The following is an 18,213-nucleotide window of genomic DNA, read 5'->3' as shown; positions in this document are numbered from 1 at the left end:
ATAGAGAGGAAGATAATAAAAAATCTTCAATCTCATTATGTCACAGACAATAAGCCACAAAAGTAACAAACCTAAGTCATAAACGACACTACTCCAAACCCATCCCTTCCCCTTTCCCAAACACACCACGGCAAGTTTGGTGATGTTAATATTTTCTCATCCCAAAAGCACACGCAAATTCTATTCTCTTACCACAAACTCACCTTCCACTTTCTTACCTTAAGGTTATCTCACCCAAAAAAGGCCTAATAATTCTCCCAACTTTTCCACCAAACACTTCCTCTTTGACATCATAGCCATAACCATATGGTGGTCTTCTATGCATGGTATGTTGTTGAGGGTTGATATCTTGTATTCCAAAATTTGGGTTGTGGGCTGCTTCCGAAGGGCCGTTAAAAGCCCATAGGCACCTTGCTGAAACCTTTTTAGGGTTATGAGGAATTCTTTGTAAAAACAGAGAGGCGTGAGCAATAGAGCTTGTGATTAACCATTTTCTTCATTGCTAGTGAAGACTGCTCTCATCTCACCGTGGACGTAAACACCTTGTCTAACCACGTATATTCTTGTGTTGTGGTTTTTTCACCTCAATCTCTTGTATCTCAATCCATACCTCGGAAACTTAACATGGAGAAACAAGACCCAAGGCGCCATAGATTGAGTAAAAATCTCTCTCTCTCTCTCTCTTTCAGACATAACTACTAAGCAATCTTCCCTTTCTATAAATATATAACCTCATCAATGACATAATTTCATCACCATCCCTCCAACACTCTTTAAGCAATCTTTCATATCTATTGGATTGTTTGTTTTTTTCTATCTCTTACAAGTTAAGACTACAATGGGTCTACAAAAACAACTACTTTCACTCCTTATGCTGTTCTTATGTTCTTACTCTTGTTATAGCATTTTGCAAGAGGATCAACTCTCTACTTATCTTGATGAATCCTCTGTTTATGACACCCGAACTTATCCTAATTACTTTCGCACAATTGACGATAGAGAGAACGAATTCGAGCCCGTTTTGAGGAATTTCATCAACTATAAAACAGAAATTTCTACATTGGAGCAATTTGATCAAGTGGGTAATCTTGCAACTTCAATTAAAGTTGTTAATGTAGATGATTATGGAGCTAAAGGTGATGGAAGAGATGATACAGAGGTCTGTAATATAAATTAAATGTTAGATCTCTATATGGTATAAATTAGAAACTCTAATTCATATCTTGTTTTAAACTTAATTGGTTTTCTTTATTGGGTTCATTTAGGCATTTAAGAATGCTTGGAGGGCAGCTTGTTCATCTTCATTTGATGTTCTTCTTGTGCCTCAAAACAAGAATTATCTTCTTAAGCAGATTACATTCTCTGGTCCTTGCAAATCTGATCTTAAAATGGTGGTGAGATAAATCTAATCAAGAAGTCTTCCCAAGCCGCCCCCCCCCCTCCCTCTCCACCCAAATTTTTTTTTAAAAAAAATTGTTAATTTTTTATATGAATGGCTGCTCCATAAAAGATGTGAAATTATTTCTTTTCTATATGCCAGATTTATGGAAAAATTGAAGCTTCAAATGATCTAGCAGACTACGAAAATGATCGTCGACACTGGCTGATATTCAAAAATATTGAAAATTTTTTAGTTGAGGGTGGTGGAACCATCAATGGCAATGGAAATATATGGTGGAAAAATTCCTGCAAAATTAACAAAAAACTTGTAAGTACTAATTACCATTTTGAATTCTCTAATTACTATTTAATCACAATTCTCTAACTAATCTTAAATTTTGTTTCAATGAGTTCTTGCAGCCTTGCAGGCCTGCTCCCACGGTATGTTTAAGTACCTTTATGTATAAGTCTTTCCTTTCCTGTTATTTAAGGCTCTGTTTGTTTTTATGTAAAATTAGAGAAAGAATTTTCCATAAAATAAGAATTATCTAAACATTTTATGTCTGAAATAGCTACTCGATCTCTTTCAAGTGAATAAACTCACATTCTTATCCATTCATAGAAAATAATTTCTCTATTGAATTTCTAGTATATAAGCAAGTCATTTTCATGTATTTTCTTCTATGATTTGTTTCCAAATATATATCCTATGGAAATTATTTTCTTTTAGGTATTTTACAGGAAAACAATGGACTGGTTTCGACCGAGATATCTCGGTTTTCCTAGTTTTTAAGACGAAACCTATATGTACTACTGTATTGATCAGGTTTCGACATATTCCGATCAGTTTCGATCAATAAATGCCAAGTTTCGACCAATTTTAACCAGCTCAGTTTTGACTAGTTTGGTGGTTTCGACTAAGGGTGTCAATCAGTTCGGTTTTTTATTATTCGTTTCAGTTTAAGAAACAAAATTTAGAAACCAAAACCAAACCAAACCAAGATTAGGAATACATTTTCAAAACCGAAACTGAATTGACTTAGTTCCGTTCGATTTCGGTTTTTATTCGGTTTTATATTTAGCTTCTTTGTAGGTTTTAATTTGGTTTTATATTCGGTTTAGGTGCTATTTTAAAAGTTTGGGCCAATTTTTTTATATCTTCACCAATAAAAAACCTTATATGTTAGGATCATAGTCCATCAAATTTTTCCCAAGCACTAAAATGGAAAAAAATATGTCATCGACATTTGATTAAAAAATATAAAAAGAATATAATTTCTTACGGTTCCTTATTCGGTTTGAAAATAGGTTATTCGGTTCGGTTTAACGGTTTTAGGCATGAAACCGAAACAAACCCAGAAAAGATTCTAGCTTTGGAAATCAAAACCAAACCGATTTACTTCATTTCGATTCGGTTTTAAACGGCCGATTTCAGTTTCGGTTTTAAATTGACACCCTTAGTTTCAACTAATTTCTATCAATTTTGACTAGTCCATGACATGTCGAGTTTTGCCCAAAAAAATATCAAGTTTCGGTCAAAACCTGGGAAATCTCAATTTTGTGGGTGATCGAAACCGGCCTCGGCTCCGAGTTCTTAAATCTTGGTTATAAGGAATAAATATTGAAGTTCATCATTTCTGTATTGTCTTCAACAGGCCATAACCTTTTATGAATGCAAGAACTTGCAAGTGAGAAACCTAAATATCAAAGACTCCCAACAAATGCATGTTGCGTTTCAGAATTGTGTGAATGTCCAAGTTATCAATCTCATCATAACTGCACCAGGAAAAAGCCCTAACACAGATGGAATTCATGTTACTGAGACGCAAAACATTCTGATCAAAAGCTGTGTCATCAAAACAGGTAAAAGTGAATTTTTTTTTTTGGGTTTTAGGTTGGAAAGATATAGTTGAAGAACTTCTTTTCTTTTTTGTGATTCTTTTAAGGTGATGATTGCATCTCAATTGTAAGTGGGTCATCAAAGGTTCAAGCTAATGACATAACCTGTGGACCAGGTCATGGGATTAGGTATATCAAACTCAAACCCTAACTTTTGAACAAATTTTAAACTGAAACATTCCCACTTTTAAAGGTTTTACTTTTAGGGTTCATGTTCTCTGTGCCCCATCGCAGGCTGCACCCAGACACATGTGCCTGTCACTCAGGGGGGCAGGGTGGTCATTGCACCCACCCCCATGTGTCTGGGCATAACCTGCGCCCTCAGCACAGAGAACATTCTCCTTTACTTTTATTTCTCTTTTTCTTATTTTTTTGAACTTCTTTTGGTGAGTTCAGCATTGGAAGTTTGGGAGGAGGAAATCAAGAAGCCCATGTATCAGATGTGGTAGTAGATAGAGCAAAATTTTATGGAACCACAAATGGAGTCAGGATCAAGACTTGGCAGGTAACAGGTAGCTAGGTTTTCAAATCTACATTTGCTTGTGTGTACGTAACTATATATTATGTGGATTCATACATGATCGAGGTTTAAAGTATCTGAACACATTTGCCGATATGATACTAACTGATATGTATCTTAGTTTTAGGGTACTGATACAATACAACATCCAATGTTGATTTAATCATCAGTTGGTAATCGAACAACCTGCAATTAAGGATCGAAACCATATTTGTGCAAGAACAGTTTTCTATCAAACTTTGATTTTCCGTGTCATTTGTTGCAATGGATCACTAGGTTAGCGAAAAACAACATGAATGATTGCAACAAACTAGGGTTTTTTTTGTGAGGTGTGTATTTATATCCTATATTTTCCACAAACTGAAAATGATTTTTTTATTTGTATTAGTGCAAGTAATAAACTTCATCCTTTATACATAATTAATTGAATGCATTTGTCCTGTCGGACTTTGTTCTCTTCTTTATACATAATATAGTTTACATATAATTTATTTATAGTGTTTCATGCTTCAAAACTGTATTTCACATGTATCCTAAACATTTCCATGTGTATTTTATTGTATCTTGTGTCTCTCTGATATAATACAATATGTCTCTTAATACCACCTGTTCAATACGATATCCAATACCGATACTTTAAACCTTGTACATGATACATGCATGGATGCTGCATGAATATCTACATATCTATGTATGGGTTTTCTTCCTCGTCACTATGCCTAGAGAAGTATAACACTTCACTCTTTGCCACAAGGTACATAGCACATGAGTTAGTTCATGTGATAGATCAAGGACTAGGCAAGCATTTTATTGTTACAATTTCAGCTTAAAATGAGTAGAGTAAGTAGTTAAAATTACAAAAATGCCATTTTATATTTTATATTAATCTCCAATTGATGGCATTTTAGGAAATTCACTAAAACTTCAAATCAGAGTCTTAACAACTTTTTGTGCTTGCTTTGGATTAAAATTTGACCATTGATATGTACGTGGGGGGTTCTATATCACATGGACTAAACTAGGTACTTCACTAGGCGAGTCTAGGTATAGTGACACCTAGAAGGACCTAGCTTGTATGTATATATATGCAATTGAAGATGTGATTATGTGTAAACATTTCCATATTTTGTTAAGGGGACAGTTTTCATACATGGCTGTGAGGGTGAGAGTTTCAAGGCATTAAAATAGGAGTGGGGTTTTATGACTTTTCTAACTCCTTGTGAGAGGGAACACGACCGTGCATGCTTGTACGACCATGTATGAAATCTTTGGCCTTTTGTTAATTATGTTGTGTGCATGCAGGGAGGATCTGGGAGTGCAAAGAAATTCAAATTTCACAATGTCTTTATGTACAATGTCACAAATCCTATAATCATAGATCAGAACTATTGTGACCAAGATGAGCCCTGCAAGGAACAAGTAATAATGACTGGCTCTTACCCCTCTCCCCTTCCTTACAGTCAATCACAACCCTAATTGGTTCCTTTAATTACTAATAATTGCCTTTCCATGATCCTTTCTATGTATGCAGAGCTCAGCAGTGCAAGTAGAGAAAGTGATGTACAAGAACATCAAAGGGACAAGTGCTTCAGAGGTGGCTGTGCAATTTGATTGCAGCAAGACCTTTCCATGTCTTGGGATTTTGTTGGAAGATATTAATATAGTGAGAGAAGGAGGAGGAGGAACACCTACTGCCTCATGTGACAATGTGAAATGGACTCAAAAAGGGAAGGTTTCCCCACTTTGCCCTTGAGAGGAAGGTGAAGGCCGGAACAGAAATTGGCTTTAGTAGTATAATACATGGGAAAAGGATCCCTACTATGCATGTGTGCAGATTCCACTCCACATCTTCTCACATTTCCTGCCATGGATGATGGATCTCACACTCTCTCTCTCCACATAATAAATGCCCCACGAATCTTTTTACACGATGCTTGTTGATGGGAAACTGCACTCTGATGTCGTGGAAAAATTTTTCTCATAATACATAAATAACGGTTTGGAATTAAGGGAAGGCTACTGCATGTACACATACCCCAAATTTTACTAGGGTAGAACTAATCCACAAGTTCATCGCCCATAATTGGAAAACTAGGTTTTAACTCTGGCGAATCACTTGAGTCAAATTAAAAAAACATGAAACTTGGTCAGGAGTCATGATCGAGGAGAGACTCAAGTTTAAAAAATGACTAGATTAGGTCTGAGTTAGTTTGAGTGTTCATTGATTTGGTGTACAACTAAATAAAACCCTAGAATTTTTGTTCTTTGTCTTCAATATTATTCCTTTTTTTTTCTTCTCATCTATATAGCAACCATAGCTTCAAGTCTCTCCTCACTTGAAGAAAGTCAAGAAGATAATAGAAAATAAGTAAAAAATAAAAAAATAAAAAAAATGATTTGCCCTGACTTGGGTTGACTCATCGCGTTTTGAAAAGAGCTTCAAAACCGAGTTGAATTAAAAGACATGGTTTTCCAATTATGCATTGGCCCGCCCATTTGACTAGACCTAGTCAATTTGACATTTTTTGTTTTTGTGGACAATCATCCTTGAACAAGGTTCAAAAAACCGGAATTGGAACATTGGATAGGCCTCCATTGATTCTGATCCGGTTCATACTAAAATTGGAATTGGACGGAACCCTAGAAATTGGAATTGGGGAGAAAAAGATAAAATTTCTCAAAATTCATATATGGGAAAAATAACTGTGTCCAGGAGTGTAGGCTAGGCCAACACTTCCATGAGTCTATCTCTCTCCTCTCCATATGAAAAGACACTTCTACCTCCTTGTTTTGAGGAAGAAAGAGATAGACACTACCGCCAACACTCTTGCACATAAACATGTCTTAGTAGCCTGTTAAGGCTTGTCTAAGGCCCGTTTAGCCTGATTATTGCAAGCCCAATTAAATACCAGTACTTGATTGAACGTTTTATAAATGGGACCATGCCTACCATATGCAAGCCCGACTATCTGTTCGAGCGATCACAGTGCAAGGGGAAAAAATTATGAGGCCCGATTAAGCTGACTTAGCCCAACGGGTTGGCACTTCTATGACAATCATGTACTGTTTTTGGAGTTCAGATCCGCTACCCACATGGGGACGGGTGGGGACAAATCTGACCCCTTCATGGGGGGTGTGGGACGGGTTGACACTTCTATGACAATCATGTACTGTTTTTGGAGTTCAGATTTGTTACCCACATGGGGATGGGTGGGGACAGATCTGAACCCTTCATGGGGTTGTGGGATTCATGCCCGGAGGGATCAGATCTGTCCCCACCCGTCCCTATGTGGAGATCCGGATTCCTGTTTTTGTCCCTGAAACACTCATGGAACCAAGTGGTGCTGTTCCAATTCCAAAGTAGTCACAGGTGATGAAAAAATACAAAAGTCTTTGAGACAACTATGTAGTTTTGAATGTCAGATTGGTGATTGGACAAGCATCATTTCCTAAAATACTGACATTTCACCCTTCAAAACACAGATATTAGGAATAGGTAGTTAAGAATTAATTAGCTTGGGTTGGATTTGAATATGGAGTCTTCGAGGGATTTGGGTCCTCGGTAGCGCGACACAGTGTGCAGCACATCATCCGATGGTCTGTAGTGCATGGATATACAGTCCAACACATAAGTGGATTATTGGGCTACGTGCCCGTGCATTGCAGACCGTCAAATGTGCGTTACACGCTGTGTCACGCTACAGAGGAGCCCCACGCGTCTTAGAGTACTATAGATTCATGCACTTCAATTCTTCCCTTAATTGAATAGTTGAGCTAATTTTAAGAGACTTATGGAGCTTTGAGATTCTATTATTAAAAGGGTTAGGTAGCAATTTGCTTAATTTGATCCACCCTGTAATATTGTCTATTGACTTGAGCAGTTGAACTCTTGACAAAGAGAAGTCGACCTTTGCTTTGGCATGGCAGGTTCCAAAGCTGTGGTATAAAAGAAGGAGGGTTGATGCATTAGGTTACACCGACAGTCAAAAACCTTTAGCTAAACTCTAAAATTAATCTTATAAGCTTTTTGTTTCATTAGTATCTGACACCAAGTAGATTAGATAAATAAAAGTGAAATAGAACATGTAGATAGAACATGTAGATATCTCAATTTGTAAAATTGAATAAATCACCATTAAAAAGGGTGTACCTAGTGCACAAGGCTTCCACCATTGCGGGGTCTGCGAAGGGTCATATTGTGCGTAGCTTTACCCCTGTTTTTGCAAAGAGGTTGTTTCCAAACTCGAAACCGTGACCACTTGATCACAATTAAAATCATTAAATCTATTGTGGAGAAAATAGGTACAATTGCATGCTAGCTGACCAATAAACCTTTGCCTGTTCCAATTATAATTTACAAAGCATTAGTTTTACATTTAATTAATGGTCTCTCTCTCAATAAAAGAAAAAGTACATGTTTTATACTAAGAGGGAAAAAAATAAGATTATAATTAGGGCATGAGATTGTTGCCTAGTCAAGTGAGTCCGATACCAGCACAGGGGCCAATGAGAGCGCACGCAAGAGCATCAACATGAATGGGATTTTTATTTCTCAGGGGACTGATAATTTTGCGCACTCCTATATCTTACCACATGAGCCACATGACTCGACAACATTCTTTTTGCCTTATAATTATTGACATATTAAGGAGTGTCAATAAGAAAAACTCTATATATAAGGCAAGATCGTTGCTTGGTCATGTAGCCCTTGTACCAGCACCGGGCCAATGAGAGCACATATAGGGATATCAACACATATGAGATTTTTTTATTTATCTCAAGAGGGGTTGGGTGGTAATTTTGTACTGAGAGCACATGTAGGGGTATCAATACGGATGAGATTTTTTATTTCAGGAGGGGTTGGAGGATAATTTTGTATGCTCTTATGTCTAGGCACAGGAACTATGCAACCAAGTAACGTTCTTTTTCCATATATATATATATATATATGGACCAAGTTTCCTCCACCCACGGTGAATGGGTTCTCATTCACAGTGGGGTGGAAGAGGGTGAGAAAAAATCGTTAGAGTATTTTGGAACATATTAAAACCCTAGGAAAGATTTGTGAACCCTAAGATGATGGGTGAATTATCCTCTATGGGTGGAGGGAAACTTAGTCTATATATATATATAAGTATAGCAATTTTTTGCCATAAATTGTAATGACAAAGAAACATTATTACACTATAAATTAAAAAAAAAAAGTATCTTACAGTCAAAGTTCCAACCAATATCCACTACCATAAGATCGTTCACTCTTTGCTGCCACTATTTACCCAAACTATGTGCTGGATTTACTTAGATCCCTACTTGCATAACATAGCTTACATTCAATTAACTTATCTAATGACTTGAAAATATTGATTAACAACAGGAATTTAGTCCATGGCCAGTTGTCAAAGAATTGACTTTGTAGAAAAGAAACTGCCTCAACACTACAGTCAGACTTCAATTAGAATTTCTCCCTTCCACTGTTCCCAAAAAGATCCTGTTCAGCATCCTGCCCGGACTGTGTGTGTAGTACCGGATACAGTGAGGCGTGAAAAGACCACCTCACTCTTGCTCAGGCAAAACGCTCAGACAGAGATGAAGCGGTCTTTTCACGTCTCACTGTATTCGGCGCTGCACGTACAGCCCCAACAGGGTGCTGGACAGGAGCCGAGTCCTCCAATGCTCTTTGTCAAAACTTGTGGTTGGATTTTATTTTATTTTTTAAAAAAGGAAGAAACCAAAGGGTATCTATTGTGTTATTTGAGGAACTTGAGAGGATTGAAAGACTAATCATTAAAGTAAGGGAGCTGACAAAAACAAGAATCTAAGAATTGGTCCTATAAAAGAAGTGCTTTAACTAATAGAGATGGGCCCTATTGATTGAAAAGTTAAGGGTACCTATATCAAATCTCAACCCCACTCTTAAAATTTCCTTCTAAAACCATGCATTCATTGTTAAGAAGTGTAAGGTAGACCTCCAAGTTTATATAAGACATGAACCCACAATAAATAACTCATTTAAATGATAGAAAAGTAAACTAAGAACCCGTGAACTATTTTTTTTATTTTATTTTTATAATTTATATCAATTTTTCAAAAAAAGTGAAAAAAAATATACAAACAAGAAATAGGTACCACACCCAAAGAACAAGAGGACCAGGACCCTTCACACTCAAACCCTAACCCTAAGGCAGCATAAAAAGCACAAGACTTACAGTTTAAGAATAGATTCCAAAACAGAGAGGTTAAGACCAAGTCAATGAAAATTACATCTCCTTTAAAAAACAAATAATGAAACCAGTACTCTTTTGTTTTAAAGCATGAAGGGAAAATGATCATGAATCTGACTCAAAACTCAATTACTGTGCCTCGATCATCTTCTCATCCATGTTCACACTTGGTAGTTATATTTTGTTTAGTGATTCTTAATCTATAATTTCTAAAATGATATTCCCCCAAGTTTCTATTTTCTTTAATCTGTTTGTTTCGGCGTAAAATTTTACTTGGAAAAATTTCCTTGGTAAATTTTTATATGTTGATAAAAATTTCAATGTTTTTTTTCATAAAAAAACAAACATTGGAACACTTTTCATCATGTACAATTTTACATGTCAAATTTTTTAAAGTACAAAATTTTTACGTAAAATTTTACACCAAAACAAACAGAGCCTAAGTAAAGTTGTCATCTAGAATTATCACACTTAGAGAAGATGCTTTTTGACTCTAGAATAAATGGAAGCATGGGTGAGAGATCTTATGTATTCACACCATTACTAGGAAGGATCAACTTGGCTAGATGCCTAGCTATATCAAGGGATGGCCACCCTCTCCCCCCCCCCCCCCTCCTACCAAAAAAGAAATAAAAAAACTTGTGATTTGGTGGGTCAATGTGCTGGGGTCCCTCAGGCCCTTAAGGGCTATGAAAACCTTTAGACATCTTGATATAGAATCACAAGAAAGACTTTCAAAATTGAAGGGCTATGATTCAATGACCAATTTGGATCCTCTATTTCCGTCTGTCCGTCCTGCGTTGTGCTGCGCAGACACAACAAAACGTGTAATTACCGCCTTACCCACACTCGGGCAGCGGTAAGACGATAATTACGCACCTTGCTGTGTCTACGCAGCATGGCGCAGGATGGGCAAGTAGAGTAGAGGATCTGGATGCTTCAATGTCTCACTTGATTTTTGGAGGCTCACCCATTCATTGGTTTAGATGATTACGTATGACCCACATAGCTTACATCCCCCTCATAGCTAGACACATAACAATACTTGGGCCTTTGTTCATATGCTTATGTCAGGCTGGTGGGGATGTGGGGGGGGGGGGGGACATACTAGTAAAGTGGAAAAAAGAAAGAAGGGACTCATACAAGAAAGTGATAAAAGAAAAGCATTGACTGAATGGGACATAAATGGTGAACAATAGGTAATTAGGCATGGGTTTCCTCTGAAATTCAAGATAGTAAACCTTAAAAAAAAAATTTTGTTTTTGAGAGAAAAAGAGACTCATTTGGTGGGTAGGTTAAGATCTTAAAAGGGGAGATGGAGATGGGTTTTGTTTGGCTCTTTTCAAACACCAAGTACTTGTTGTTTAAGCAGACAAAAGGACCTGTTTTTTTTGTTTGGCTTAAAGGCTAGCAATTTGAAGCCAATCTAGTATGTCGGACTATGGCTCTCTATGCATGATCTTATAAATTGTTTATCTTTTGGTTTTACTATTACTCTTTATATTTCTCTTCTTTTTTGGATATCAATCACTCCCCTTCTCTTTTGTGCTATCTCTGCTTCAAGGAAGGATGGAAGGAGCTGAAGAGATATCTGTAATAAGTGAGAAAAGAGGCAAATTCAAGAGGATTTGTGTCTTCTGTGGGAGTAGAGCTGGATACAAGTCTACCTTCAGTGATGCAACTCTTGAACTTGGAAAACAACTGGTAATTTAAAAACAAAAATTAATCTTTTAGTTCTTTTTCTAATACATAATTTAATTGATCTTGTTTCTCTCTTCAGGTTCAAAGGAAAATTAATTTGGTTTATGGTGGAGGAAGTGTAGGTCTTATGGGTTTAATTTCTCAAACTGTTTTTAATGGTGGTTGTCATGTTCTTGGGTATAATAATTACTTTTACATTACTGGTTTGATTTTCATGTTTTTGATTCCAAATGCATTTTAGTAGAGAATGCAAGATTACATTTTTCTTTTTCTTTTCTTGTTGCAGAGTAATTCCTAAAGCTCTTATGTCTCATGAGGTAATGCTTTTTCTTCATTTTTTTTGTTTATTTTTCTTAAATTTACTAAAAACTCTGTTTCTTGTAGATATCAGGAGTAACCATTGGAGAAGTGAAAAAAGTTGCAGACATGCATGAAAGGAAGTCAGAAATGGCAAAACAAGCTGATGCTTTCATTGCTCTTCCTGGTTTGTTCAAACCCATTAATATAAGTCATCTACTTCCATAGTCATCAATTAATGGAAACTAAATTCTCAAATCTAAAATCTGTTTAGGTGGTTATGGTACAATGGAAGAACTGTTGGAGATGATAACATGGTCTCAACTAGGAATCCATGAGAAACCAGTAAGATGGGTAGTAACCTATTAGTCCAGTTTCTCTTTTGTTATTAAAATGGAATTTGGAAAATGGGTTCTGATTACTCTGTTCTTCTTCTTTTTGAAATTTGAAACAGGTGGGTTTGTTAAATGTGGATGGATATTATAACAGTTTGCTTCAACTTTTTGATAAAGCAGTAGAAGAAGGTTTCATAGAGGATTCAGCAAGAAAAATTGTAGTCTCAGCAGATACAGCAGAAGAGCTGATCAGGAAAATGGAAGTAAGATGGAAGACATTCAAGTTTCTTCTTTTTGATTAATTTAATTTAGGTTTGTAAGTGAATTATTGGATTTTGGGAACAAAAGAAAGTTGCAGGAAGTGGCAGGGAATGATTTGTTGATGCTTTTGATTTCTATTTTCAGGAGTATGCACCACTGCATGAGAAGGTTGCATCCAGACAAAGCTGGGAAGTGGACAAGTTAGACTCTGTTAAAAGGTGCTAAAAGTGAGCACACTTTTTATGATCTCAAATTCAACTCTATTATTTGTATACTTTTCAAGTTATATGTTTTTGTTTCTTCTCAATTATCAAACTTGATACAAATAGGTAAAAAATCTCTCTCTCTCTCTCTCTCTCTCTCTCTCTCTAACATTGACTCTCGAGATGCGTCTCTCTTTGACATTGACTCTCTCTCACCAGAATGTGTGTGGCACAACCCAACCGTTGGATGCTCCTTAGAGAAGATCTCGTTGCCTCTAAAGATGCGTACATGTCTAACTATTGAGAGTATGGGAAGTTAAGGCAAGGAAAAAGAGTGAATAAAAAATAGGAAAGTTTTTTTTCATCCATAGTGAAGAGATTTTTAAAGAATTATTGATCGTAATCACGGTTTTAAACCACCGAATTGATCATTTAGCTATTCTGATTCAGATCGGATTGGAATAGGCCTAAATTGGAGCTTAAGAACCCTAAAATCTGTCCTCAAATCCAAAAACAGAGAATTTCTAGGGTTTTTGGATGTGAATCGATTCCTCAAATAAAAAAGGATAAATTACACGTCACCCCCTAGTTTTTAAATGAAACTTAGATCACCCTTAGTTTTTGAAAAAACTTAAATCACCTCCTAGTTTAGACCCTAATATGACAAATTAGTCCCTACCGTTAGTTTTATGTTGTTAAGTGGTGATGTCAACCAGTTAAATAAATTCAAATCTCTAAACTACCCTTGACATCCAAACATAGATTTTGAAGGGTAGTATTGTAAATTTAATTCTAATGTTTTAGTATGAGGGTAAAATAGTTTTTTCACACCAATAACTAACAGTAGGCTAACGCCGTTACAATAGAGGGGATGGTTTGAGTTCTTTCAAAAATCAGAAGGTGATCTGAGTTTCGTTTGAAAACCAGAGGGTGATATGTAATTTACCCAACTAAAAAAAAATAGTAAATTTTTTAGGTTTTTTAAAATCTAATGTTCTTTTTAGGGGTTTATCACATCTTGATTGTTCATCATTGATTTATTTTTGGTGGAGGTTCAAAATTGAACTACTGTAACAGTGTAAAGGATCTGAGAAAGCTGTCACTTTTGTTGCTTTTGTCTTTTTTCCAAACTTTTTTACAATTAAAAAATGACCTCTCACTTTTGTTTTTGGGTAAAATAAAATGACCTATCACATTCCATAATTGGTTTGTACTCTAAATAGTTACTAGCACGTGTGGTGCACTAGATCTCCCCCGACAGAGTAGTATTTCCGTGAAACTAGGGCACACTCTAGGGGTGTCAATTGGTCCAGTTGTCTATCAGTTCGATTCTTTAATGATTCCAGTCCTATGGGCTCAGGACCAAAATCAGATCAATAAGTTAATCGATTTTAAACTAGAGATCCACGACCATTAACTAATGTATCGGTTGGTTTCGATTCTTAAATAGTTCAAAAATTTTTAAAAGAAAAATCCTCTAAGACATGCTACAGATATTTAATAATATTATAATAAGACACTAGTTTCAATCAAATGAGATATGCTTCATTTTTTTTTTCTCAAATCACAGAATTAGTCTATAATACCTCTTGTTTTGTATTAATTAATAAGTAAGAATACCACCACCCTCATAAATGAGGATTATTCTAAAGTATGTTCTTAAGTTAACATTCCCAAATGAAACTTTAATATTACAATCAAATCTTTTGTAAACTAGTATATGAGACAAGTGGTATTAGTCAAAATTGAAAGATTGAAAAAAATAAAAGGTTTGATCTTAGCTCTCATAACCTCGAGTCTTAAGAATTATATAATATTTAGGGTTAAGATGTGCATTTGTTCCCGTTCCAACTGTTCCTAATTAATAGGTCTGGAATTGGACCAATAACTTATCAGTAAATCAGGAACCGAACCAATAAGATATTGGATGGGTTGGTTCCAGTTCTTAGCAGACCGGTTTTCGATTCTGATCCAAAATTGACACCATTACTAACTCCTCATGTCCAACTAATGACCCGCTAGAGAGAGAGAGAGAGAGAGAGAAAATAATCCTCATTTTTAACGTGGAATGGCTAAAGTATCGTGATCATGGATATTAATATTGGTATCGGGATGAGTATCTCAACTAGGGATGTAAACGGATCGGATTCGGCTCGAATACGGTTCGGATGTGATCGGATCTGGATATTCCCTAGTTGAATACAAATACCTCTTAACGGATTCGGATGCGGATCGAATTCGGATTTTCAACCATCCGTTTACATCTCTGCCTTGTGTAACCCGGACCTTCCTCTCCCTAGCGGATACAAGTCACTCTCAATCCATATCTCTTAGATCATGATTCTCTTTTTCTCATAGTCTAGAACTTGTTGAATCTTCAAAAACCATCAAGATCATAATTTACTTAATTTTTTATTATTAAGTAGTTGGATTTTTTTCTAGACGGATTTTTATCAGAGTATTCAGATTTTTTTTTTGGAATATCTCTAAACGAATACACATGTCCCTAAACGGATACGGATGCGGCTCAGATTTGGATTTTTGGTTAGCCATTTACATTTACATCCCTAATCTCAACCGTAATGATATTGAATTTTTTTTTATAAAAAAAAGAAATTAACATTAATCAAATTAAAAATTAAGTATATCATCCAAAATCAAATTGCTACCTAGCTTAAGAGTTTCCCTTGTATAAATACATATTTAAAGATACATCCAAGACTTTAGCACAAGAATAAATATCTAAAAGGAAATGATAGATATCCAAAGGCCATTCCGCTTGAGAATCTTCACTTAGCCATTCACTGATCGCTTTGTTGATAGACCAAACTTCTATTCTCCGAGATCATTTCTTTGTTATTTTTTTTTTTTTATCAATAAATCAAGATTTATCGATAAAAAGGAAAAATTGTACAAGACAAAAGGCATCCCTACCTACAACTTAAGGACAATCACCATAGGAGCAAGTAGGGACCCCAAACCCATGACTAGAGAATGGACTCACCAAACAAGGTGATGCCCCACTTCTAGATAAGGAATTGATTTGTAGGACTTCTAAGCGCCTTAGCAGGATCCGCTTTGCACCGACACTTCACATCTACACGAATAGCACTGATGATGGTTTCGAGCATTCAAGTCTTTTTGCAAAAGATAAAAAAATTTCTCTCCATCCAAATGTGAGAGATGGTGATCGATAGAGAAAACAAGCTTTCCTATACCCCTAATAGCATCCCTTTTGAAGGTTTCACCATTCAATTAGTCTCAAGCAAGACACTATTACTTGAAATTCATGATGAAGAGCAAAGCTTAAGGATGTCACCCCAATTTTCAGAGGTGAAGACACACTCAAAAAATAGGCGGTTCCTGCTTTCAAGGCCATCCCAATAAAAGCAAGAAAAGGGACTTAAAACATTTCTTTGGAAGGCCCTCAAATCATACATCTCCAAGTTGTGATTGATTGTCTTGTGATGTGATTCTGAAACCAAACACATCTAGCTAGTCCAAGCAACGTGGGGGGAGTGGGGGCGGATTATCTTCCAAACCGACTTTGAGGAAAAAATGTCATTAGATAATTAGGCTTCTAGATGATCCCAAACATGAATGAGGTCCACAAAATAAGCAGGCCGAGGGTTCCAAGCCCACACATATTTTTGTCCATTGCTTGTTGCAAACCTTCCAAGATGCTTTTGGCCTTCGGTACCACCATGTTCTCTAAAATACCATAAACCAAAACAACATAATAGAAATGTGAATTAAATAGAAGTTATAGAACAATCGAAATCCATCCTGTCACAAATGATATGTATCGGGTCGTATCAAATGGATTTGCACTTGATTTTAAAAAAAATAAAAAATTTGTCAGATTTGCCCTTAATAAGTCGGGCGATTGTTGGGTACCTAACATTTTCCTAGTTCCTAACTTAACACTTACCTAGATATAGGATCAAACAAGGTATTTTCCAAAATACCCTTCCAAGATTCCATTTCTTTGGCTGCGAGCCCAGGTAGTAACAAAATTTCATATACACATGCCTAGGAGAAATCCTTTTGGCATTATTATGAGCATCATTTATTAAAAAGCATGTCTACTATTGCCACAAGCAAGAAATGAACAAACCATAGCTTACCAGAAATGAACTTAGTATATACCTTTACTTCTAGCCACCTCAATCTATTAGATCAAATTCTTAAAAAACAAAAGGGCCTTGCTTTCTATTGAAGAAATGAGATCAACTTAATTGAGAACAAAGAAGCTCTGGATTTGAAACAAATAATTCTGAAAGATGCTTCAAAAGGAATAGATTATGCAATGAGATTGGAATTGGACCACCTGCAGTGCAGTTCTGTGCTTCAGTAGAACACAGTACTCTTACCAGTATTCTTAACTCGATCTAATAGCTCAAAATTTTGAAGTGATACGTTGCCTTCAGTTTCAGTAGTGAAGAGGACCACACCACATAGTACTGCTCAAGGATGGGGGACCGTTCAGCAACTCAGCATTGCCTTGTCTAGCTTCCCTATATTGACTAGGGTTTTCTTTGATCCTTATTCCTTAATGGGTTAGGTTTGGGCTTGTTAAATAAGCATTATTTGGGTGGGGAAAAAGTGTTAAGAAAACAATGCCCATAAATGACGATTTGCAGAAGAAATACGAAAAACAAAGAAAAACACAAGCACACAAACACACAGGATTTACGTGGTTCACCCCCAAGATGGGAAACTACATCCCCGGCCGAGCAACAGAACGAATTTCACTATGTCTCTGGAAATGTTACAAACCCTCAGATTTCACTCACTAACATCTCAAAGAGATAAAGACACTTTATAGAAAAACCCTAATCCGAGAAAGTATAGAAATGCCCCTAGACTCAAAAAAGCCAAACCGGACAGGGTCGGACCAAAACATAACATATGTCTCAAAACATATTGATTTGAAGGTCTCGACGAGCCCAACACAACTCTGGTGATGACGTATCCCCCTTTTAAGCCATCCGAGCTCGTTTTGAGGCCGAAACGGCCGTCCGAAGATCCCAATTGCACTTTCTGGACCGAAATCAGGCTTCACCAATAACAAAAAGATCTCTACTTGGTGTTGTTTCTTACTCTCTCACACAGGGCACTGTGAGATGATGCCTCTGCCCCCTGGGTAGATACCCAAGCATGCTCACCCATTGGCCCAAACATTTGTGTAGAGACCATGTGACCAAGTAGAGATATCTTGCTCATTTGGGTGAGGCTAATATTACGGTGACATGTAGGTCCAATTTTCCCCTATGTATATGTCTGAGTTTGAGAAAATTTTGATTCTACCAAGCCTTATAATAAAGAAGCACCAAAAAATGTATCATAATAAAGAAAAGAAAATCTTATTTTGGTTCTACGAAGTGTTATGACAA

At 36.3% G+C, this 18,213-nt stretch overlaps 2 protein-coding genes across 2 annotated transcripts; both read left to right on the top strand.

The window, feature by feature from the left end:
- Nucleotides 1-583: 583 nt before the first annotated feature.
- LOC122643904 (polygalacturonase-like) lies at nt 584-5,559 on the top strand. The gene is made up of 9 exons (XM_043837478.1): nt 584-1,159; nt 1,266-1,394; nt 1,541-1,708; nt 1,801-1,821; nt 3,036-3,243; nt 3,327-3,408; nt 3,676-3,784; nt 5,102-5,218; nt 5,331-5,559. Exons 1-9 carry the CDS (start codon nt 839-841, stop codon nt 5,550-5,552), a joined length of 1,377 nt encoding a protein of 458 aa, XP_043693413.1. The 5' UTR covers nt 584-838; the 3' UTR covers nt 5,553-5,559.
- Nucleotides 5,560-11,552: 5,993 nt separating this feature from the next.
- On the top strand, nt 11,553-12,912 carry LOC122642967 (probable cytokinin riboside 5'-monophosphate phosphoribohydrolase LOGL10). The gene is made up of 7 exons (XM_043836592.1): nt 11,553-11,724; nt 11,801-11,898; nt 12,008-12,038; nt 12,106-12,205; nt 12,293-12,363; nt 12,473-12,616; nt 12,759-12,912. Exons 1-7 carry the CDS (start codon nt 11,590-11,592, stop codon nt 12,837-12,839), a joined length of 660 nt encoding a protein of 219 aa, XP_043692527.1. The 5' UTR covers nt 11,553-11,589; the 3' UTR covers nt 12,840-12,912.
- The last annotated feature ends 5,301 nt before the right edge of the window (nt 12,913-18,213 follow it).

This window comes from Telopea speciosissima, chromosome 10, assembly GCF_018873765.1.
Source record: "Telopea speciosissima isolate NSW1024214 ecotype Mountain lineage chromosome 10, Tspe_v1, whole genome shotgun sequence".
In the NCBI taxonomy this organism is placed as follows: domain Eukaryota; kingdom Viridiplantae; phylum Streptophyta; class Magnoliopsida; order Proteales; family Proteaceae; genus Telopea; species Telopea speciosissima.
This window is presented reverse-complemented; position numbering and strand designations above follow the sequence as displayed.